Raw genomic sequence first — 24,488 nt, 5'->3', positions numbered from 1 at the left:
TCCACCAAGTTTTTCCAAGGTCATACACACATACACAGGTTTTACTCCCTAAACAGAAACGTTTTCAGGAGATGGGAGGGCAGGGGAAGCAACAGAGAGGACAGCAACGTCGTGGAACTGCTTCACATGTATTTAATGGTGTACCCCGCTCCCTTGCTTTAACGAGTCAAGTGCTTCCACAAGCCTGAATTTGCCAGGAACACTTGAGACGAACACAGTATTTAATGGGAAAGGTTTTAGATGTTTATAAGTAGAAAAGATAACTCACAAGAGGAGATTAAAGAATTAAAGATACATCTATGAAATACTTTCATTTTCAGCTGGTAATGCTGCTTTGCAATGGCGTATCTTCATTTGTGGAAATTTCTCCTCCCTGTCAGAGCTCCAAATGCTAGTGCTAGCTGCGGGGGGAGGTGAGCAGAGCTGGTTTCTTTTTAATTCCAGCCACCCCAATCTATTTCCACAAGACATGTGACTGCATTAACTTGAATTTTCTCATTAGCAGGCAGGATGTTGTTTATGGCTGTGCGGGGTGACAGCCAGAAATTAAAAAAAAGACTCCATCAAAGCTGTCCCACGCCTCAAAGACAACATTAACGATGTTTGGACAATAGATTAAACCGGAAAATTAAATAAGATTTCTGAACACACTACATATCCATTTAAAGCCTCAGAATATAACTAACTGCAGAGCTTTGAAGTTGCCACAGAAAAATCCTATAGATAATCAAAAGTTTCCTACATCTGCATTCATTGTGTTACCCAAACATGGATGGAAACACACTGATAGAAAAGGTCTCCTGCTGCTCGGCTTTTTAACAGCACCAGCAATCTTCACAAGAACAAGGCACAGACAAGATTTAAAAGGAATACACTCAGTGCATCACCCTGACCTCTGGGCCTTGTGGAAGTCTGCATAAAGTGCAGCTTCTGTAGAAATAAAGGGGGAATTTGTGTACGTTGTACATTCCTGCAAGACCAGACCCAAACTCCCTTTTTCAGATGATGTTCCTACAGACTTCCCTGGAATCTGCACCCACAGCTGCAGAACTTCCATCAAGCTGCTTGAGGAAAATGTTGGTCTACGATCAAACAATTCTTCACGCGATCCTCACAGCAACGGTAACGTTTTGTTATTAGAATAATAGGGGTGGGGAAAATATTCATCTCACCCTGAGGAATCAGGGATATAGGCAGACCTCCAACCCATGCTTCAGAGCAGCACTGACTGTCACTATGTCCCTCTTCATAAAAATTTGCCCAACAGTCTTAAAAATCCCCGTGAAGCGGACTCCAGAGTCTAACCAAAGAGTCTAGCCAAAATCACCCCATTTGAAGTTCATGCTCTGTTTCTTGCCTGGCCCACAAGTTACCTGCATTTTCTTTGTAGTGCCCTTTCACCTACTTGGAACAGTCCCCATCCCACGCTGGCACGGTCCATCATTTCTGCCAGGCTGCAAAGCCTTGTTTGCCTTGACCAAACCACAAATGTTTCTTTTCACACCACTCCCACAGTTTGTGCAAGGTCACCTGGAAGTCTGATCCTATCAGCCCGGCTGCTTGCAAACCCTTCCCAGCTTGCAGTCATCTGCCTATTTCATAAGTATATTCTCTTTTCCCTCAGTTAAGGAGAATACCAAACACCAACAAACCAAAACCTTGCACAACCTCACCACACACAACCTCCTCCTTTGCAAGTGGACTGTCTCCGACTGGGGTCTTCCAAGTGGTTTTGGGGTCTATGTAATTCCATATATATTTTATTCCTCCAAGTATAAGTCTTGGATGGCAGAGACTGTCTGTTTATATGCACAAAGCCCCAAACAATGGCAGATGTTACTCGACCGTGACAGCAAGAGATTTATTGCAGAAGTCACAGGATACATGCACTGCTCTGTCCCACTTCTATTTCCTTTTCTCGCGGCTTTGGCGGGATGGAGGAAGCCCAGCAGTTCAAAATTTCCCCTTTATACAGAATCAGGAGCTTTCTCGTCTCATTAAAGAAAAGTTCATCCAAATGTTACATCTTACGACGACCTCATTTCTCAGTCAATTATCCTCCTGTAAAACAGTCCCCCTATGTCCCTTTTGATCAGTTTTATGCCCCGGCTGGCAATGACCATCAATTTGAGCCGACCGTCGACACACACGACCTCGGAGCTGAGAACACCACAGGGGGAATAGCTCCTGGCTGCTGCTGTGAGCCATGGGTGACCTTTCAGCTGTCCTATCAATGGTCCTAATTGTAGCTGACGGGGCAATTGGGCTGAAAATCATCCAAAACAAAACAGGAATCAGCAACTGAGACCAATCGGTTAAACCAACAGAGCACTCACTCGGGTGTTCATGGAGTCAATTATCCACATCCCATTTAAAGTGCACTTCAAAAGGCCACGCTTCGGAAGGAGGAGGGAAGGAAGCGCGATAGGGTCTATATTTGGCTCTCTGATCTCGAACAAGGCACGACCATTTTTTAATTCCTGCAAGGGGATCTTTTCCCTCCACCTAGCTGCTGGGTATGTGAGATCTGAGCCAGATTCCTCCTGCATCACTCAGGACAAAATTTGTGTCTGACAAGTTTTGCTCTCAGTTAATTTATGCGACCCCACAGACTCTAAATCCTGCCCTTAATGAGCCTGATCCCTGCTGGTTTGTGGAGGGATGGAGCTGAAGTGCTATAAACAATCTTCCCAGTGTCATGCTAGAAGGAAAAGAATCTGGTTCTTCTTCTGTGCTGTGTCAGTCTTATGGGAAAAGAGTAGTAAAGAGTGGTAACAATTTATTTTCATCATTAGATACTCAATAAGAAGCAGGCAAATAATGGATTTCTCAAGTGGCTGAGCTGAAGTAAATAAACAAAGGGGAAAAAATTGACTTAAACCAACATCTGAATTATTTCTGCGACCTTTGACAAATTAAGACACTAAAAAGCTTTGCTTTGGTTCAAGTCAAATTACTTTGCTCAATCCCAAAACATTTGTTTTCATTCTGGAATTCTAATTTTTCTTTGATTTTTATCTTCCTCTTTTCTTTTTTTCTAAAAGAAAAAAAAGATAGATGATATCTCAGGTCTATTTTAAATGAAAAATGTCACTGCACGGTAAAGAAAAAAAAAGTCGGATTTTGAATCTAGATGAAACATTTCAGCATTTCCAAGGCACAATGCTTCCTTGAAAGGTCAATGTAAGATGTTCCATCATTTTTTGATTTCTTTTTTCATATCTTTAGACAAAAACCTTCACAGACACAACCCTTTCCAGCCAACTCAATCCAAATTTAAGCACATTCTTTGGATCTCCTTACAATATACTATATTTGCTAAGTTACCCATTTCTGGCACGCTTTGTTTGTAGTAAGGACCTCACCTAGAGTCCTTCCCGTTGCCCTTATTAAAATGAGATAGTAAACCAGAGGAGGGGAAAAAAAAAAAAAAAAGGAAACAAGAAAAAACACACCCAGGACATTCCAGATGGGAGACTTTCCAGGATGAATGTCCTCCACCCCCCAAGCTCCATGAAGCCATCAGGGAGTCCTGCATGGAGACAGCTGCATCCTCCCTCCACCCCAGCTGGGTTTTGGTCTTTTCTTGCTGCATTTTCCCTCCCCACTGCCTCTCTCCCCATGGATGAAAGTATCTGAGCAGGTTTCCATCCCTCAGGACACACCTTTGCGGGCGACCCCTCCACAAAGCCCCAGGCTTCAGAGCAGGATGTCAAGAGGCTGGAGAAAGAGCAGGGCACAAGCATGCTGATGGTGCAGGGGTGACAATGCTGGGCCAGCCCCTTACACAAATACATGCAGGACTGCCTCAACATCAAGCCTCAGGCAACCTGCAGCTCATTACGGATTAGACAAGTCCTGGCCAAATTCAATAAGCCTGTTCACCAGCTTAAAGTTAAGTAAACCCTGGCATGTAGGCAGGCCTGAGCATGGAGCGAAATAATGCAAAATGGAAAGCTACCTTAAGAAACAGCTCCCAGAAGAGTCACATACTGCGCTCTGCTTGTGATTAGGGGTTTAATTATGAAGGTGGATGCTGAAGGCTTGAAGTGCTGAGGTATTTTTTCTTTTCCTAAATAAATAGGCCCACACGTTCCCATCTGAAAAGCCACAAAGAGTGGCTTCTCCTTCTATCTCTAAACCCTTTTGGCACAAGCTCCAAAGTCCAACCATTCCCCTGGGTCACCACTGAGGTGGCCCCAGCCCAAGCATCCTCCCAGAGCAAGCCTGGTGTGGTTGCTGGAGATACCTGGGCACATCAGCATGGAGGAGGCAGGGGCTGACCCCACAGCCCAGCCTTGCAGCTGAACACAGACCTTCACAGTCAGACAAAGCTTCACAACTCCTTGCCAGCACCAAGTTCATATAGTTTTCCTCCAAACTTAACAGAGGGCAAGGCACAAGCCCAGGATTTATGGGCTGTGAACTCCCCCTTGGGCAAGTCAAGCCCTGTCAGGCTGGTAGCTCTCAGAAGTTGTGCTCAATCAGATGACCGTTGGGTGGCCTAAACCAAATTAATTTCTGTACACATCAATATGTCAAAGCACTCTACAGCAGAGGACTGAAATTCTCTCCCTTGCAGCACTAATTCTTCCCTACCTGCAGAAGTTTGTCCCTGCATGGTCTGGTGGTCACCAAACCACACTCACTACCCACTGCCAGTCACACAAGAACAGCAGCATCATTACCCTTGGTGAATGACATGCCCAGCTTTAACACTTAGACGTCAAACCACCACCACCAGGATTTTCAGCACCTCCAAGCACAGTTGCAAGACACACAGGATCGGCTACACACCTAGAAACAGCGGATGTGAAGAGGTGGATGCAAACCCATAAACGTCACCCAAGTCCTGAGCTACGAGTACACAAAAATGTAATTTGCCTGAGGCAACAAGCAGCTCAGGATCCTCAGTGGCACCAGCTCTGAATGTTTTTGCCATATCATAGACAAGGCATGAAGAGGGCACAGGGGTGATGAGTAATGCTTTAATTACCTTTCCCAACAGAATGAAGAAATAATAAAAATCAAAGCGGCGCAGCACCAAGCCCCACCTCTCCGCATCCCTCTGTGCACACATTTGGCTTCCTGTGTTTGGGCTTTTTTAACAACTGCATTAACAATCAGATCTCAGACTCCCTTCCAAAGCCTCTGCAGCCACTGAGCTCCATTTCCAGCTCCCGAGGTCCACCGCATGCCGACACCAAGCAACCTGCCAAGTAAGCAGAAACCACACCATCTTTTTTTCCCCAGTAAGTCCAACGCCACCATCTGTACCCCCAGGCATTGCCCTGCTGCTGCCAGCCTGGCGCAGGACAGATGGAGGCAAAGAGGCACAGGGGAAATACAGAAAGGTTGGGAAGGAAAACAGCGACAGGGAAGCAGCGCTGCAGGTGGACAGAGGACAGAAACAGTAGTTTTTTTCCGTGCTAACTATTCACTGCAACACCTTGCTGTGGGCTGAAACTCAAGTTGGTGAGATGCAGGAACAGATTTTCACCAGATCATCCCCAGCCCTCTTACGAGGGCGAGTCAGGAAAGCAGAGCACTGTAAGAGGCAGAACTGTGCTGGCAGGTTCAGAGAATGAACAGAACTTCTCTGAACTCACAGAGGTACAAAAATGCTGCAACATTTTTTCAGGACATCTCCTGCTTCTTGTTTGGACATACAAGTTTCAGCTGAAAGACCAGCAGTGGGGTGAGCTGGAGGTAGATGGGGAAGAGATTGGCAGCCCTACCTCCTGACTGGTACCAGGGGACCGATGTACTCACGGGCCCAAATGCACCAAATTTGGGTAGCCCTTTTTGGCATCTCCCATGGGTCCCACCTGGCCTGGTGGGACAATGGCAGTCACGTCTGTCTATCCCAGAGCCCCCAGTCTCTTATAGCCCCAACTCTGCCTCTCCCCAAACTTGGGGGATTTTGGGCAGTTGGCTTTGGATGCTTGCAGGTCAATGATTATATTGAGCTAAAAACATGGCTATTAAGGCCTTAACACGATAATTTCATCTCTAAGTTCCCGTTTGACAAATCTGCCATCAGAAGAGTTTCCTTCGCCCTGCTGCTCCTGTGAAACTGGGCTCACTGAACAAAAATCCCAGCTCGAAGAAACCACACAGCCCTAGGGACAGCGTGAGTGAAAAAAGTGGTGTCCCACCACACTTTGGGATGGCATCAGCTGAAAATTAAGCTGGATGCCACAGTTGGCATCTCCCCAGGCCATGGCAAGAGGCATCCCCAGAGCATGAGCAGCTCAGCAATGCGAGCAGCAGGGCCGTAGCAGGTTTGCTGCTCCTGGTGCACAAATCAGCTCCTTTTATCCCCGGCTTCTTGGAAAGCCAGCTTCATAAATTAGGACAAGTAACAAAAATGCACTTCAAATGCGTCAGAGTTGCAAGGAACAAGAAGCAGAAAGGTTTTACTTAAAAAAATTTTAAAAAAAAATTGGCAAGAAGTAGATGGGGAAAAGGATCAGAGTATTTTTAAAGGAAGGAGGAAAGGAGTTCCCTTGTCCGAGACCTTCTCTGCACCCATAATAAGGCCGGCAAACCCAAAATGAGAGATTATATAAAGTCTGTAATTGAAGGAGTGAAAGCCACAGTTAAAACAATCTGAAAAGACCAAGCCCTGAGAAATGCAATCCGAATCCCTTATCTTTTGATGGAAAAGAATGTGCTCCCTTAGATTAATGACGTGTTTACCCAAAAGGAAATCACCGCCCTTCTGAAGCAGCGAGTGTTTGTTCCTCCCAAGTCCCTGTTTTCTGATCCAGCACTGATCTCCCAAACCTCCTGTTTAAAGCCAGCACACAATGCGGCTTCCTGCGGCGGCAGGCCCCGAGCGATCCCAGCCTTAACCCTCTCCCCAAAACCGCCCTCAGCTGCACCTGCTGGGGAGGATCACAGGATATTTGGGTCCGGCTCCAGCTGCCGTGCATCCAGCACAGGGACAGGCATCACGCCGGCAGCTGCCAGCACGGCTGCTGCAGGGTGATGAATCAGCCCCATTGCATAAATATTGCTGTGTCGAGCAGACAAACAAACCAGCATGCAGTGTGACAACACTTGCATGGGGAAGCACTCCTTGCCTGCTTTCTGTCTCACCAAACGGCTTGCTCTTCTCCAAGGTGGCCTCTTCTCAGGTTGCTCAGGGCTTCGGCAGAGCATCCTGCTGCCCGTTCCAGGATGCTCTGAAAAAGGCTGGACTCAGGACGCTACAATATTGTGCTCTGTTACAACGGGCATGGGGGAGGCCAGGGTTTGTGTGCTGAAAACTGTGAGCAAGAAGGAAAGCCTAGAGCAGGAGTGCTGTGGGGTGGTTTTGGAGAAAAGCAAAAACAAACAAAAACACACAGGGATTATCAGTTACCTTTGCATGCATGGCAAACCCAAATATTTGCATCCTTCTCTTCTGCCCAGAGACCCCAAGAAGGGGGACAGAGGCCCAGGTGTAGGTGACCCCCCGTAGATGCACTTGCTCCCTGTCACTCACCACATGGGTACCATCCCTGATCTCCTCGTGGTGCAGGGACCTTGGGGCATCCTGGCCACAACAGCCAGCAGGTCGCAGGCATCCTCCTTCCCCTAAATCCAACAGACCTGCAACAATGAGTGCTGGCCAGCAGCTAAAAATAGCACAAAAGCCGTAATAAACAAAAGGAGCTGCTTAAATCAGTCCCCGATGGTTGGATTTAGCTGATCGAGCACATTTCATCCTTGGGACACCCTTGCCTCTTGCAGCCAATGCAGGAGCCTGTGCTGCCCACAGCCCTGGGCAGCCACCAGGAGGGAGAGCTCAGCTCTGCATGATGCAGGGCTTGGTGACCCAGGGACAAGCACTCCCTGCTCCATCCCCACCCCGGCTTCTGGGGGACGGAGACCTGGAAAAACAACAACGTAAGCCTTATGGAAGTAACTCAGAGCTGTTTGGCCTCTATACTGGCCACACAGGCTGGTGTTTTCTAACTATTTTCTGCAAAAAAAAAAAAAAAAAAAAAAAAAAAAAAGCCATGAAAAATAAAATAATGAAAGAGCATTTTCTACAGGTAGAAAATCTGAAATTTTGGTTAGGAGGAAAAAAAAGAAAAGGAAAAGGTTTTAACACGACACGGGTATTTCAACTTTATAAAGTCCACTTATGCTTTATATTACTTAATACTAAGTATAGTCTTGCCATAATATATAAAATACTTCCATTACTATTTTATTTCTTGATGTGGTATCCGCTACCTGGCTGTTCAGCACTATTCAAACCTGCCAGCAGAAATGGTTTTATTCATTACAAGTCACATGAGAAATAAAACATCCCTTGCTTCACCCTTTTTCTAGGAAAACATTTTGCACAAATGGGATATTTTTATTAATTAGAGAGGTATTTCTTGGAAGCCATGCCCAAAGTCCCTGTTGCGGGAGGCTCCGCAGAGCTTCTCAGATGAAAACTCCCAGCCTTAAGAACCCAGAATTTAGGCTGAGTCAAGGCACAACAATTGGAGGAAAGTGAGCGGCACTGGAGCTGCAGCAGCGATGACACACATCCTTCGGGCTAGCTCGCTCCGAGCTGCTCTGTGTGTTGCTTGGGACAAAGCCCAACCCATGGGGATCGGCTCCCCAGCTTCCGAGAGGCAGCAACAGCCTCAGTGCTCTACACACTCTTCTGCCATACTCATGGCTAGAGCATCCCATACCTTCAAGCTATGGATATATTATCTGGATGGTAACAATATTTAAAAAGAAAACCAGTCCATTTGTTGATTCTTTGTGTCCAAAACAATAGTTTGATTTTATTTTGGGAAGGTTTTCATTCCCCTTTGCACAGCACACACAGCTACAGCTCGAAGCCTAGCTTCAGAACTGGGAATCAAGCAGCGTTTTATTTTGGAAAAGCTGAGCAAGACATTGCCACATAAAAGGATCTTTTTGTTTTGTTTTGTTTGAAACCATTCACTGAATTCAGTTTAAATCAGAGAACACATTTCCCCTGCTAAAACCACATTTTTCAATGAATACATTTCTTCTTTGACTATAAAAGAAAACCAAGAACCACCATTAGGCCATCCTCCAGGGCAGTGCAGATACAACCAGGCAGAAATCTTTCACCTACAACCAAAAAAGGCCAAAAACCGTTCAGACAAGCCAGCAGGGAAGATGATGAGCAGTAGATAAGAACCCATATCCTGCACAGTTTCCTCTTTAGCCTAGGACACAAATGCAAATCAGAAGTGAAGTGGCTGCAGAAAGACTCCAATACCCAGAAATTACCTTCCTAAGTCAAACCCCTTAATAAGGAAAGCTGATTCAGGGCACAGCCGAACTGTGACTGGAATTAAACTCTGGGGGGATGAAATAAGAGACGGTATCAAATCTCCATCGTTTGAAAACAATCATGTAGCGGCACACACACACAAAAATCAATGCAATCCAATAAAACTGTCCAGTTAAAACACAGCAACAGGGAGAGATGGAGGGATTACGGGCTGATATACATCATTCCCGAGCCAGCCCGTTTTGTGAGGCCCCTAGCATTAAGCAAGTGTCTGCTAAACCTGAGAGCAGGAGGTTTTATCAGAGGAAAGCCCATGTGAAGGTAATATCTAGCAGGGGACAAAGCCCAGGGTACCAAGCAGCAGCTGACCTGTCCCAAACACATGGGGGCATGGATCAGCTTTCTGCTTCTGCACCCTGAACAGCATCCTGCTGGGGGGCAGCACGGGCTGACCACCACCTAAGCCTCAGAGGTGTTTCAGGATTTATCTACAAGCTCTAGGAAGATAAGCTTAGCAGCATCTCACAGGGAAACAGCAGAATTTAAGAATTTAAAGGTTAAACCAACCACAAATGAAACCTCCTTTATTAATCGGTAGGGATATCATCTCCCCTCCACTATGGGGCTAGGCAGTGTTTTTTTTTTTCCATGCTAATACTATCACAAGCTGAATCGAAAGCCTAATTTCTGCTATACTCCTGTTAAATGAGTTAAAAACTAACACCTACAAGATAAAAGCAAACCCTCTGCTGCCCCAGCCCTGCCTCCTGGCCCTCTGAGGGCAGCAGCACATTGTAGGGCATTGACTGATGACATCCCTACCTCTGCAAGCTCCAAGGATGATGCTTGCTCCCGCACAGCCACTCACACAGCATAGCCCAGAGCAGAGAAGACTATAGGGGAGCAGGACTTCATGCAGAACAGAAGGAGAAAAGCTAGTCCCCAAGTCCCCAGGAGAGCCAAAGCAGTGGGCTGTGGCTGCAGGAAGGGAGACAGCCTGGGATAGCTGTGACCAGAGCAGTGTCCCTGGGAATGCAATGGAGAATCCATCGCTTGCAATTTTTAAGAGCCAGTTAGACACATGCACATCCCAGGAGCAGTAACAGAGTGGGGAGAGAGCAAGCCAGCTCTCAAATCCCATCATAACCCTCTTTCCAGCCAGGCTGCTTGAGGCCAGAGGACTGCAGGGAGGATGGTGGGTAAGGCGGTCGCAGATTTTGAAGAAAAGCCAAACGAGAGAAAAGAGCAGCAGCCTGGGAGCTTTGATGGGACATTTTCCCCAAGCTTGAGCAGCCAGCATGGGGAAAAATGAGGGCATCCATGGGGAGATGCTAAAAACTTCCTCCCTTCCCAGGGATGCTACCAGCATCAATGAAGCTGGATGCTTTGCAGCATCCCCAGCATGACCCAGTGGGTGCAGGAGGGCAGGGACCCACAGGACCCCGAGCTCCCATCCCTTCCTCACCACCCCCAGGGAGATGCCTCAGGCTGGTGGGCTGAATTTTTACTTCTTTTAGAAAACCAACTGCCTTAAAATACCTACTTCAGAGAGACTGGTGTAGCTTTCCTGTCTGTATCTAAACAAGGCCCCTAACAATGTTATCACTTTTCAAAACACATCTGTGCTGCAGCTCCTAGCCCAGACAATTGGCAGGTAACCAGTTAATAAATTTCTTCGCCAGACTGTTGAATAGGCTGGCCCCGGCTCAAAGGTGATGTCACGCCAATTCAATGTGCTATAATTGGAAAAACCTGGGGAAAGCGATTGCGTGTTTTTTAATAAATAAAGATCGCATTAGCAGCCTCCTGCTTTTATTCACCACCAGGTCTACCTTGTTCAGTAGCAAAGTGGGATTTTCTGCTGCCGCTCGCTCAGTGATTTCTACTTGGAATTCGATGCCAGTTTCCAGATGTGTTTCAAGCCAGGAAGTCAGCAATCAGCCTGGATAAAGCCTCTGGGATTAACTGCAGATCATCTTCTGACACACACATCCTTCCTGCACCCTCTCTTAGAGAACTGGGGCACACCCCTCGTGCCCAAAAATACAATAGAACAGCCCAGGCCAAGCAGAGGCCTCTGATTAGGACGCTTTGATCATTTTCACGTTAAATAGAAGATGTGAATGCATTTCATTAATTCAATCCACCAAAGCCCCTGAGGCATCATTTTAAGGATCTTTACAGCTCCAGAGCGTTTATGTGTACACACCATCTGAACAACTGCAGGTCCCCTTTCTGCTGGAGCAGCCCCATGCAGATATCCCCCGGGTCCCCTCCCCATGGCTCCTCACCAGCAGTACCCCCAAGAGAGCACCAGCTCTCCCAGGCAGCCACAGGACAGCCAAGGGGAGAAATCCTTCACAGGACTCGCCGTCGGAGGAAGACATGAGGATAAATGTTTCGTTCCTAGACTCTGTGAGAACAGCGTCAGAAAGCTAAAACAGAAGCGGGTGACACGGAGGATGTGGTTTGTGTGGGGAGTGATCCCAACCAGAAGCGCTCCAGCAGCAACAGCCTAGGGGCTGCAGCGGGCTGGATGCAGGCAGGGGCTGTGCTGAGGGCCTCGGCAGGCTTCAAAGCCTCCAGACATCCCTGGGAGATGAATTGCGTGGGTTCCTTCCAGGAGAGGGGCTCAGCCCCACTTGGACAGCTCTGTGCTCACCCTAAGTGAGCTGCAGAATGGGGGTCCCAGCCCAAGCAGTGCCCAGGCCTCAGTCCCTCAGCCAGATCCTCTCCTTCCCATTATTTAACTCCCTGCCACAACAAAATCCTTTTTTTTTTTTTTCCCCAGGAACATTCCAGGCATTTAAGAGGCTGTAGCTGGGGCACTTTTCCTTGTATTGCGACTCCTTTCATCTCACCAACAAAACAAAGCAGGACCAAATTAACACCAGATCTCCCCCAAAATAACCCCACCCCGCCCGATTTAATCCCACGGCCGCTTTGCTTTAGCGGGGTACCTGCGAGCAACTGCCAAAACAGGAAAGCAGGCGCCTAATTGAAGGGAGTATTTGGGAGTCACCCTACACAAAAATTAGCAGAGATATGCTAGGAAAATAAAAGTGTGGGCATTAACAGCAGTCTTATCTTCTTTTTCCATGACTCTAATGTTCAGTACGTGAAGAGGCCAAAAAGCTTCACATGCTGTTCTGAGGAGCTGCTCGCAGACAGTGTCCTCTCTTTTATGTTCACTGCTTCCCCCGAAATGACTCGGGCTGATTCTGAGGTGTGCACCTACAGAATTAAAACAAACAGGCCAAGAAACCCCAGCACTGCTGCTCTGCCTGGAACCTGTTATTCGGCAGCGTAGCAAGCACAAGGTCCCAGCTGTGGGCCAAGAAGCTGAGCGCTGATCTTAATTCACCTGCATTAGGTTTGGCAAGAAAGCGAGGCAGGAAGGTAACACAGGGGTCTCCATTTCTGGAGGTAAGACTGAGTTTTAAGGTGAGAGGCTGGAGACAGCTCAGAGCCTGGATTTTAGCTAGCACAAGAGCCCCTCTCCTCAACACTGACCTTCTCAGGGATCCCAGCATGGGACTATGACCCATCACTGGGGGAAGCACTGGCTGGGTCCAAGGTGGGGATTTAGGATCAACTCCAGAACCAGACAGTCCAACCCCACTCTGCCTGCAGCCTGACCTGCAGCACCCCAGCACACCCTGGCTGAGCCCTTGGGTCATATCCAAACCCCTAGCATCCACCTCCTGCCCTGGAGATGGGTCAGGAGGACATCTCCTGTGCTCACCAGGCACCCAGCATCACGCTCCGTGGTGCTTCAGGCCAGAGTTCCTGCCTCGGGTATGGCACCCAAAGGAGGCTGCAGGGCTTGGGACCACACCAGCATGCAGAGAGAAGCCAAAGTCCTTGGGGCCAGGAGCAGGGACACTGCAGCCTGGTGGTCACAGTGCTCAGGTAGGGCAGGCAGGTTTGCTTCAGAATGACAGCGATCCTCACCTTTCTTCTTCCCTTTTGTTTGTTTTCCCCCTTGCGTCTAAAATACACAAACACTCGTTTTTCCTGCCCTCGCTCTTTACAGCTTCTCCTCCACTGCAGCTTTTCGAGGTTCCTGGCTCCCCTCGGAGGCCGAGCCCTGCAGTCTCTGCATGGGACGGCAGCATCTGGAGAAGGGACCGGCACTGCCCAGGCTGGCTGCAGGACAAGCCACAGCAAGAGAGAGAGAGAAAGGAGAAATAGCAGCGGGAAGCCCTGCTGAGAAGCCCCTTTTGTGTAAATACTGCCTGTCCTCTGACTAAAAATAAAGGCAAACCACAGGAAGGGAGTGAGTGCCTGGCCCACATCCCACGTTGTGTGTGCCGGGGTGTGACATTGGGGAACGGGGGAGACGAGCAAGGGGCCCCCATCCAGTGCAACCACACACAGGCACGGGCTTCAGGCCTTCAGCATGGACAGGCATTCCTGCAGATCACTGCAATCCAAACAATCACTGCTTGGCAGAGGCACGGGTCTTCAGCGTTCACCGAGCACTTGGAGCTGTGAGCGAGGGGAAATGCTCCCAGCGCAGCGGCGGGAGGGCTGCTGTGTGCCCAGTGCGCAGGTGGGGAAACTGAGACCCAAAGCTGCGAGCAGAACTGTGGAAACCTGCCATAAACAAGGAAGCAACCCAAACCTTTGCAGCTCACAGGTCCTTCCTCCAAATTTACCCCCTTTAGCATGTGTCTCATGCTTTCCCTTGCATTTACAGTTGCTGCTGTAGCCAGTTAACCAGACCTGAAGCAACCGTACATGTGTGAAGCCTGCAGACAACCGATCACAGGTGCTCAAGGAGGGAAAGACTGCAGCTAAATGCTGCCCATGAACAAAAGGACTTCTTGCTGTCACCGAAGGCCAAAGATAACTAATTTCTGTCCCCAGAGCCATATGGCTCCCAGTGCCTCCCCCAGGGCAGCATTCGGATACACTGCACCCCGCTGCCTGCGGCTGAGGGACGGTGTGATGGGTACCGACCCCAGCACATCCCAGCCATTTGTGGGGTGCTGGCAGGAGAGGCGTTTTGCCAAGGGGTGCAACACAGAGGCAGGAGGCTGACCCTAACCTGGCCAGCCGGGGAGGATGAGGCTGGCAGAGGCTGGGGCTCACCGTCGGTGCTGACACACCACTCAGAGGCCTGCTGGGGAAATGCAGCGCCGTGCCGGGCATCCAGCCTGAGCTCGGGATCATTCCCTCAAACAGAAGCTGTCTAAATATAAGACAAGACAGTACAGCTCTTCCCAGCCAGGCCACAGACCCAGCCATGTGGGCACAGAGCAGCTGGGCAGGATCTGGCCCTCCCTCGGGTCCCACACCCTCCTCTGCCACCCGCCACAGCTCAGCCACCTCATTCCTGCTCCTTTCTCTATTTTCTGTCAGAAGAAAATGGCTCAGCTGTCAGCAGTGGATGAAATCAAAGACAGCTAACACTGACCTCAGCTTGGCCGTGCCTCCTGCTGACGCATGTTCTCCTCTCTCTCCTCCTGGTCCCACCTTTGCTTCCCCATTGTCATCCCCCACCCCGAGCATTCCCCTTCTGCCCCTTATCAGAAAGGTCTCTGGGGCTACATGAAAGGTCTCCTCAGTGCACAGCTGGAATCTACGCCCCTCCAGCTGAATTCTAGCTGTAACAAGCTCGTCACAACTGGAGATCTTCCCCCTCCAGCTACTTCAGCAGGTTTCCTGAACCCCTGCCTAAGATCCTTTCGGATGCAGGGGAACCCAAGAAAAAGGTGACACCTTCTGTTTACTCAGCTAATTGCACTCGGTGATTGCTGAAGTGCTGGCTGCAGTGCTCCTCAACTCCTTGCAGCAGGTTTCCCACATCCTTTCAGGATGAGGATGCAGGGAAGGGAAAGGAGACTCGTGGAGCCCCATCCCTCTGCCTTGCCAAGGCCCAGCTGTCCCACACTGAAGACCCCACTGTGGGCTGCCATCAGGCTGGTGAAAGTTAATGGGGGAAACTCTTTGGAACCCGAGCAACTCCCTTCCCCACCCCACCTGTCCCTGTCCTGAGCAGCAAATAGATGCTGCTTCCTCAGCTGGGAAGCCTGGGGCCAGCACTGACCGCATACCTCAATGCCAGGGCTTAAGGGATGCCACACACCTCCAGTGAGAAAATCTCCTCCATGACAAGTTGGATCTGTAATAGTCACGGTGCTGGGCAACCTGCTCTAGGTGGCCCTGTATGAGCAGGGGGTTGGACCAGATAACCTCCGGAGGTCCCTTCCAACCTCAGCCATTCTGTGATTCTGTAATCGTACATTTTTCTCAGCACAATACTTAATGCAAAGTCAAACAGCAAGCAAGGTTACAAACCTCAATCACAAGCGCAGCAGCTCTCAGTTGCTAGAAAACCTTCAAGGGCAATAGGAGTATAACAAAAGCACAAGTTAAAAGCTAGATTCCTAAGGTTAGTTGCCAAATTAATGACTTATCTTCAGGCAACGCTCTGGAAAAACTTATTCCTTGCAAGATTAGGGGTTGTCTCTTACAGACTTGGTAACATAGCACAGGAAAGCCACATCTGGCAGCCCTGAGCTCTACCTCTGTCTGGATGTACACCTTCACAAAGACTCCTATGGAAAAAAAAAAAAACAAACATACAACCAACGTGCACTGATCCCAAAGCTCAGGACCCCCAGCTTTACCTGGATCAAGGTGCGAAAAGGATCCGATGACAAAGTCCAGCGTCGAGACAGCCAGCAGCAAGAGCAGCAGGAGCTGGAGGCGGATGATCCACTTCACTCCTGCCAGGTTGATGCCGAGCAGCCCCAGCAGGACGGCCAGGGAAATGCCCCGCACTGCCCAGATGTTGCTGAGGCTCAGCACATCCGCGATGGACTCCGCAAAGCCCGTGATGTACATGGCACCTGCAACACACTGAAGGACAGCGGTCTGTGAGCATCCCGTGGGTGCAGTGCCCACAGCAGGCAGGCATTTGTTGTCACACGACAATATTTAAGGCAACTCTGACCCACAGGGACTGAACCTTATTACTACAACAGAGCCCGCTGTCAGGGCAGTGTGGGGAAGGCAGCACATGTTCTGCTTGGGTAAACACAGCAGCAACCAGAAACTTCCCACTGGCTTTAAAATTTACCCTCAATTAACTTCCCAAGAGAAACCCCCCTGACATATCCAAGGAAGAAAAGGATGGGTCAAGCTCTGTAAGCTTCTTCCCTTCTCCTATTTCTCTCAAAGAAAGGCTCTTGGTCAAACACCTGCCTGAAGAATGGCTGCATACTTCCCCCTTCGCTGCCTCCTAAGGTTTATTTTTAACTCAGTATTTGGTTTGGATGCAAAGCCTGATGTTTCACCAGCTCCCCATCTTGCTACTGGAAGGCAGCCTGCACACTTGAGGAGAGCACACTGTGCATCCCGTGCCCCCTGAGCACTTGGGAAAGCCTTTTGTTTTTCTTGCTGCAGAGCAGGATGAGCACCCTTCCCAGGGAGGCTGGCAGGCTGCAGGACAGGACAGCTGCAGTGCAGGAAAACCACTGCAGGTTCAGGCCTCAGATCACCCTGCAGGGCAGGGTAATTCCTCCCTTGGGAGAGCATCATGCCTTCGGGGACCTGAGCCTCCCAACCCAACAGCCTGCTCTTTTGCTTAGGTGACAGCAGCCAGGTGACAGGGAAGATATGAGCTTCATCAAGCAACTGGAAAAAGTTTCTGATCAGTGCATGCTCATGCACTGTTTTAGGCAAACAACACACATGGGATTCACCTGTTTGGGCTCAGACACCTCCAGGACCACCAAGCTGCGGAAGGATTCATTTCCACCACAGGCAAACATCTCATTAAAAAAACAGGGGGCACACACGTCCTAAACTATGTTCTGATCATTTACTCTGATGTCAGCTTAAATGCTTGCAAGCGGTTAAGACATAACATTATTATTTTTCTTCTCATAAATGTCATTATCCAGATAGTCTAGACAAGAAAGTTAATTGTCCAGGAAAGTGATTAGATCGGCCTATATACGCTGGTTTTTCGAGTGTGAAAATGAGCTAGTCTCCACAGAATACATTTAAGCCTCATGATTTCAATGCCTGCAATAGCTGTACTTCTTGGAGAAACCAGATTTATGCGACAGTTCTAGCAGAACAGACCTAGCACAGATCAGGTGAACTACACCCTGAAAGAGTATTTTTCTTGCTGATAGCCCCACCATAAACATCTCCACCAAAGATATCTCAGGCCCTGCAAAGTGAATGCCTTGCTTGAGCACCAATACATAAAAATCTGTTTGTTTAGGCTCATTCTATAGTCCCCAAATAAGTGGATTTTCTCTTCTTTACTTGTGTTTGGCACAGCCTATACACCACCACTAAGAGGACAACACATGTACTACCCACACACTCACTTCTCAAAACAGTCTCTCTCCTGAGCTGGCTGAGGTTGAACCCTGAGCCCACACAGCTCCAAGGGGGCACACAAACACTGCACTTCAGATTTGAAGTAGAGACAAAAAACAACAACAAAAAAAAAAACAGATTCTAACTCAAATAAATGTATTAAAACAAGGTGTGGTGGCTGCATCTCACATGAAGAAAAGCACCACAGGCAGCAAGCAGGATGGTTGCACTCCCAGTTCTGACCAACACCATTTTTTGAAGGAGTTAAACAAGATTGCTTTACTTCCCTGACACCAACTGCAATGTGCCACTTCTCCTTGTTAGGAGGACACTTGGAAGGAAGTAGGCCAGGAGAGAACTTCTGATAGCCTCAACATGACAAATGTTCTTGAAGCCTTTCCCTCGATAAAACATGAGCATCACCAGCAGACCACGTGGTTGGGTGCTGCAAAGTCCCCCCTGCACCTTGCACAGCAGTGACCATCACCCCAGCAGCACTGCAAGAAAGGCTTCTTTCTCAGGGTTTGAACTACCCACCTTGAAATCAGAAGTGAACTTCTACACTGAACACTTGTAGCAATCAGCTTGCATTTGCAAGCCACACACATTGCTGGGCGAAGAACATAGTGGGTTTTCCACATCCAGACAAGTACTGCCTCATCTTAGCTTTTAGCACGAAGCGATTTTAGGGCTAGAAAACGTTTCCTTGCACAAACAGTTCTCACTGTGAGCCACTCCAGACAAGGAGACCGCAGAGAAAAGCACCAAACCCCAACCCTGCAGTCAGGGCCACTGTGACCAAGCACACGTTGGTTTCTGTAGGACCTGGTATAGGTGTGCTGGATCCAATTAAACCTCTCCTCTGGAGCACCGCAGGAGGACCCCAAGCTGCGTCCCAGCTTGGCTTGGCTGAGGCAGCCCCAGCAGGCAGAATTGCAGCAGGATGCTGAGCAATTCCTCATGACTGAGGGCATCAGCAGCACATGGCCAGTTACTGCCCCATTTCTGACTGACTACAGCATTCCCTACACAGCTTGCAGTGGGGATGCAGCTCAGAGCTGGTGCAAAGCACATCGGGCAGAAAGTCTGCTGAGTACAGCCAGAGAGAAAGGAAACATCAGCTTTCAGGAGCACGCAAAGAGTTTCTCTGCGAGCTGCCAATTCCCACCCCACAGCCCCCCATGCGTGCTGGATGCCTTGCTACGGGCTGGGGCTGCCAGAGCCCAGCTTTTACGACCCTGGGGACAGGCTGCAACCTGATTGCTTTCCCAGACAGGGTCCGCTCGGAGAGCGAGAGTGGAAAATATTACAGGAAGGATTCTCATGTGTGGCCCATTTCCATATCTTGGCTTGTAACTGCATTCAATTTGTATTTTATGGACACTTGCTTTTAATCTGGAGTGAAAGGAGAAGAGGGGATTATTTTTGGGTTGTGTTTTTTAAGGGTTTTCAGAGATTGCTGCAAGCCAGTCGTTTAAAAACAAACCTCAATAAAAATTCTTCCCGGCTCACCACATTTTAGACTGTTCATAACATCTTTATGGGGGGGAGGGGGTTAAGTTGCTACAGATTTAAGAGATTACTTTCCATTCCTTATGTTTACTGCACTTGCATTTCAGCGCTTCACCACTTGCTGCTTGGGGCCCTTCAGAGAACAGAGAAAGTTGTGACTCCTGATCTCAAGAAGTCACTTAGCTGTGGTCCTTACCTCTGCCCAGCTCCCCTCCCATACCAGCTCCATTTCTGCTCTCTTTGGCTCCCGCAGGGAAGCAGCCAAGGCTCACCTGGTCCAAGTGCTCCCCCCAAGCACACGGTGAGTGTGCTGAGGCCAACATGGTAGCCCAGACTGCTCATTCTGCTTTAGGTGGCCACCCTCGCCTCTCCCTCTTCAGTTTCATTAAGCCAGCGAGGAGTTGTCTTGGCACCTGGGGTAATTTGGGATCAGAAGGGATGTCCTGCACAGTTCACCTGCTCAGACACCCAGCTCCTCCATTTTGATCGTGCCAGGTGGTGGATTGCCATGCACAGGCCTGCTCTTATGGGCATATTTAGAAACATTGCAAAGTTTTTATTTATTTTTTTTTCTTATTTACCTGGCCAAAAATATAAAGGAAGCCAATGGTCCCCCCAACTTGACCTCCGAGGACAGTAGAAATCATGGAGTAGACGCCTCCACTTCCAATGCTGCACCTCTCGCAAACCCCAATTCCAGATAAGACTGTCACCAGGGCAACCAGGACTACAAAGGACACCAGAAACATGCCCATCACAACTCCAGTGTTTCCCTGCAATGAAACAAACAAAAAAAGACACAAAACAACAATTAAAAAATCCCAACTCACACAACACAGATCGATTGAGACAAAAAAAAAAAAAAAAAAAGACCCATCTGCTTCTAGTTCCTTGTGATCAATGACTATGGAGTCACTACAGGTTAAAAAACAAAAACAACACACTGCCACCCTAATTATCTAATTAATGTAACTGATTGCCAAATCTGAAGTTCCCATTAATACCCTTTTGCAGAAGACCTGCCTCGTTGTGTGGCCAGACAGACCTTTGCGTGATAAGGTCCTGCTCCATCACTGGACTCCTGCATGAATCACTGATTTTGTCCTCTGGTTCAGAGAGAATGATGTCAAACAATGACTCAATGACCACAGGGAGGTCACTGCCTATTGCCATGTTTCATCATGTTTTAGAATGAAATGTTTTGTTTTGTTTTTTAAAAAGCTTTCAGAAAAAAAAAGCAAAAACAGTTTCAAAACTGAACATTTGGGATCTGTGACAACTGATTTATTAAAAGCATCAAGCCAGCATTTTAATTTATCAGAACATTTACCTTTGAAAGCTCTAATCCTCCCAAACGATGAGATAACAAAGAACAAAACCCCAAAGGAAACACTGCGTGGAAGATAAATAATACAGTCATAAACTGCCCCACGCTGGGCCTTATCTGCACAATATATGCAAAGTAGCAGGTGGTTCTCGCTCTCAATTTACTCGCACATAGTTTTGTGCGGAGGATTTCGCCCTGCTGACAAAAATTTCCTTCCTGCTCCAGGCAGAGGAAGCGCCAGGGAGGAGCTGCTGCAGGGCGAGGAGCAAAAGCCTCTGAGCAATGCCAGGTGCGGGTCTCACAGGGGCCAGCACAAACCCCTGCTTCGGGGCACTCAGTTTGCTATCTGGGCATGGATTTTCCAAGAAGAGTGGAAGGCTGCCTTCTGCAGGACCAAAGGGAAGGTGCTGGGTGTCTCCAAAAGCATTCAAGCGCCTCTTCTGCGCTCAGGACCCTCCGCTCCTCTCTCTCACACGGCTGTAATTTATTTTCCAGGGTCAAAAGTTTTTCTTCGTGCTCCAGCCCACCTTCCCTTCTGGCAAATCGCTTAGTCCAGTGCACGGTTGACTCCAACTCATTGTCAGAAATCTCTTCCAGTGCCCAGCGGTTCGTTAACGTCTGGCTTCCTCTCCTCTGCCTTGACTCGTATTACAGGCCGTGTCCCCATCGCTCCTTTCCAACCTCGCTCCCTCTCCTCCCACTCCAGCAGTTTCTGAGGTCACGCTAGCCTTGATACGGGTTTGTTTATTACCAGCACTAAAAGGCTGCTTCTCAGCTTTGGGGTTGGTTGAAATCCCAGATCCTTTTTTTTTTTTTTTTTCTCCCTTCCTTTCCTCTTTTCTGCTTTTTGTGAAACAACAGAAACATATCCAGGATGTTGCTATCATCATAAAATCCTATTTTGGTTCAGTGTCCCGCTGCCTTTGACAGGGCTTTATCTGGTCAGTAGGGAACAGAGCCAAGGTTTGTCATAAATGCAGCTGCTGGCTGGGTCAGCACCACAGTCCACTAGGATCTGACACTCCTTTTTAAAAGAACAATTGTTCTTTTTCTTCCGCAGCTTGCCCGCTTACCCTCAGGTTAAAATGGTTAATAAATAAGACACGCTTCAGTTAAAAAAAAAAAAAATGCACTCATGCAAACATACACGTGGCCTTGGGCTTTCCCAGAACCTGCTGGACACACCAGGCTACGTGGCAGCTAGTTAATGCTAGTGGTTTCTGCAGAAGAATGGGTTAACGCCGGGACCAGGAGAGATCCTTGCAGATCACCAGCAGGGAGGAAGGATGGAGTTGTCTCGCAGCAACAACAGCAAGCCGAGAAAGTAGGGAAAAAAAAGTCCAAATTAAACAGCAATGCTTATTTATGCATGCATGCTGGAAGGTGTTAAGATGGAGCACGATAGAGTAGTGTAGCAAGGCAGTGAGTGCTGAACATGCCTGTAAGGTTAGGGTCCCCTGCAATCGCAACCTTTACCTCTGGAAATTCATAGCAAAAGCCTGACTGCGCATGGATCAACATCTGACCGTGCTCTGCCACGTGAACTCTGCCAGCCCTGACTTCTCCTCCCTTCCCCGTCATGCTAGCTTCCAGCTGTTACATTTTTTCTTTTATTTACTTACTTTATTTTTATTTGTGCTTGTTCCAGCAGTTAACTCGCTTTCAGAGGAGACATGGAGGAAATCAGATCAAGAGGAAGAGGGAGCTAGGAAAATCATCCTGACTTCTTCACCAGAACAGACCGCGGTTCTCCTCAAAATTTGCAAGCCATGCTTCTGCTAGCAAAGACAAAGCAAGCAAGCACAACACGCAGTAGCACTCTGCCCTCTGATCTGAACCCACCGGGGGATTTGTGGGATGCAGTTTGCACCCTGCCATCAACAAGGGAGCAGCCCTATTTCATCTCAGTTGTCCTGCAGAGTTTCTACGGCTCTTCCTTCAGTGTGGGTCCCGATATTCCCTTTGGTTTTCTGGCCCTCAGTGAAGCAATTTCCAATATAGAGTGCAAGTTGCTTCCTGCTCCTTTTGGAAGATGGCCACCGTGCCTGTGACATGAACTTGTCCCTGTGACGCAAATTCTGCCTGAAGCTCAGATTCCACCATTCCCTGGAGATGCTTGCCTTTTATTGAAGGGAAGTTTTAAGGGACAGTACAACATATTGTATCAGGAAGAGTCCTGCATCGCACTGCAAGAGAGCAGAGATGGGCACTGACCCTGAGTGAGATACTGCTCCGGATCCCCAAGTGCAAGTCCCTTTGGCAGGGATGACAATTTCACCTGACTGAGGACTCTCCATTCCAGACACAATGGGGACTCCAAACAATACAGATGTGTTTGGAAGAAACCCCCTTTGGGGGCACTGGGAAGACAGCAGAGTAGCTCTAACTACATTTTTCAGGTAAAGTGGTTATTTTGCCTCAACAGTGCAAGGCAAGGGTGTTCCTGTTTATTTTCCAGGTTGGTTGATGTGCTGTTTTTTCTTTTCTGAAAGCTAAAATAGGAACGCTTGAAGAAACCACTTAAGCTTCCGATTTTAGTAGAACCTCCTGAAAAGCTAAGCAATAACCAGAGGACTGAACCAAGAAAGTACCTACAAGCATTACAGAACCAGAAAGGGTGGTGATGGAGACAAGTGGCGAGGAGGAGATTACCTAGTCACACATTCAACCAAATCAGCACTCACCACGAGCCATCCCGTCCTCAGGAAAAGAACCACTCCAAAAATGTTGATCATGCAGGAGGTGAAGACGCCGTCCCACGTTCCAAAAAGCACCGGCTCCCACACAAACAGCTGAATCTTCCACCAGGGCCTGGTCTGCGTTTGAGATACCTAGAGGAAAGCAAAGCCTTCAGTTTTACCTCTCATGCTCTATGGGCAGGCTGCAGAAGTGGTGCAACAGCCGACCAGCATTATTGCAACAGGGGTGGCCACCAACAGGTGCCAAAACATGACTTTGCTGTGAGTTCTCCAAGATCAAGGGGCTGCAGAGCTGTTGGGATCACTGGGCCATAGAAAAGAGGGCTCCCTTCAACACTGAATTAATATTATTGTAGGATAAGCAGCAACAGAATCCTACTCAGCCTCAGCAAATTAACCTGGTCCATGATGTTACATGAACAAAAAATGTCATTTGAGGGGTTCTTTACAGGGACTGCAGCTATTTATTGCCATGTCTTATGTCATGCCTCTCTTTCTGTCCCCACCAAGATGAGCAGGGTCCTCTCTGCACTGGAGAAGTGTCTCAGAGGAGATGACAAAGCAGGCTGGACAGACTTGGACTGGAAGAGTAAGTTAAGAAGGCTTCCCCATCACATACAGCCATCTCCAAAAGAGCTGGGGATGAGGATACTGCATTTTGAGAGGAGACACAGGACTCTGGTACTCAGGGCACCTGTGAATTTAAGAGCTGCTGGAGCCAAGAGCTAAAACTCTAGGGAACTGCAGCTTTTCCCATTGCAGCTGCCCTCATCCTGCCCCTGCTGCCTGGGCAGGACATTATTTCACACCCTTTCTACAGACCAAAACCTGCTGCTGCTCTTTGCCTGTGAAAAGCTGGACTTTCTAAAGGGAGCACCTCAGGTTTAGATAGTAGAATGGGGGGCAGCTCTGCTCAGTCCTGTTAAAACGCCACCGAGGGCAACAGGAGCAGACCACCAGAGACGGAAACCCGGGCTGTGAAGGGAGACGGCTCTCCGACATACCTGCTGTGCCTCCTCGTGGAACAGCTCCTGCACATAGCCCTCGCTTCTGGCAGCACGCAGGCCGGACATGGCACCCCTCGTGTCTCCTCTGCCTGCTCCAGGCGCGGCTGCGGCCCTCACGGCGGGCAGGACCGACCCGAGCAGGTCAGCTCTTCTCCTCCCTCAGACCCCTGCAGTGCTGGGTCCCCCGTTGTGGGAGAATCATGGTTTTGTTGCACTCGCTGTGGAAGAAGGAAAGACAGAAGACACCGGTGCTGCTTTCTGAGCCCGCAGAGGCGCAAGGCTGTAACCCAGAGCCAACAGAGGCTGGCAGCCGACACTGAACAGCACAGCAGAGA

The 24,488-nt window shown here is 48.7% G+C and overlaps 1 protein-coding gene across 5 annotated transcripts in view; it reads right to left on the bottom strand.

The window, feature by feature from the left end:
- Positions 1 to 24,488, bottom strand: part of SLC12A8 (solute carrier family 12 member 8) — a 53,177-nt gene that overhangs the window by 25,010 nt on the left and 3,679 nt on the right. For 4 of the 5 annotated variants that reach the window (XM_084523719.1, XM_084523716.1, XM_084523717.1 and 1 more), the window contains exons 2-5: positions 24,151 to 24,371; positions 23,132 to 23,278; positions 19,702 to 19,893; positions 15,901 to 16,132 (exon numbers count right to left, since the gene is read on the bottom strand). In XM_084523719.1, coding sequence (XP_084379845.1) covers positions 15,901 to 16,132; positions 19,702 to 19,893; positions 23,132 to 23,278; positions 24,151 to 24,219 — 640 coding nt within the window. In that variant the 5' untranslated portion in view covers positions 24,220 to 24,371. Of the gene's footprint in view, positions 1 to 15,900; positions 16,133 to 19,701; positions 19,894 to 22,069; positions 22,604 to 23,131; positions 23,279 to 24,150; positions 24,372 to 24,488 lie in introns of those variants that run through there. The other variant, XM_084523720.1, reaches the window with a different exon arrangement.

This window comes from Aythya ferina (assembly GCF_964211825.1).
Source record: "Aythya ferina genome assembly, chromosome: 6".
NCBI classification, from domain to species: Eukaryota; Metazoa; Chordata; class Aves; order Anseriformes; family Anatidae; genus Aythya; species Aythya ferina.
This window is presented reverse-complemented; position numbering and strand designations above follow the sequence as displayed.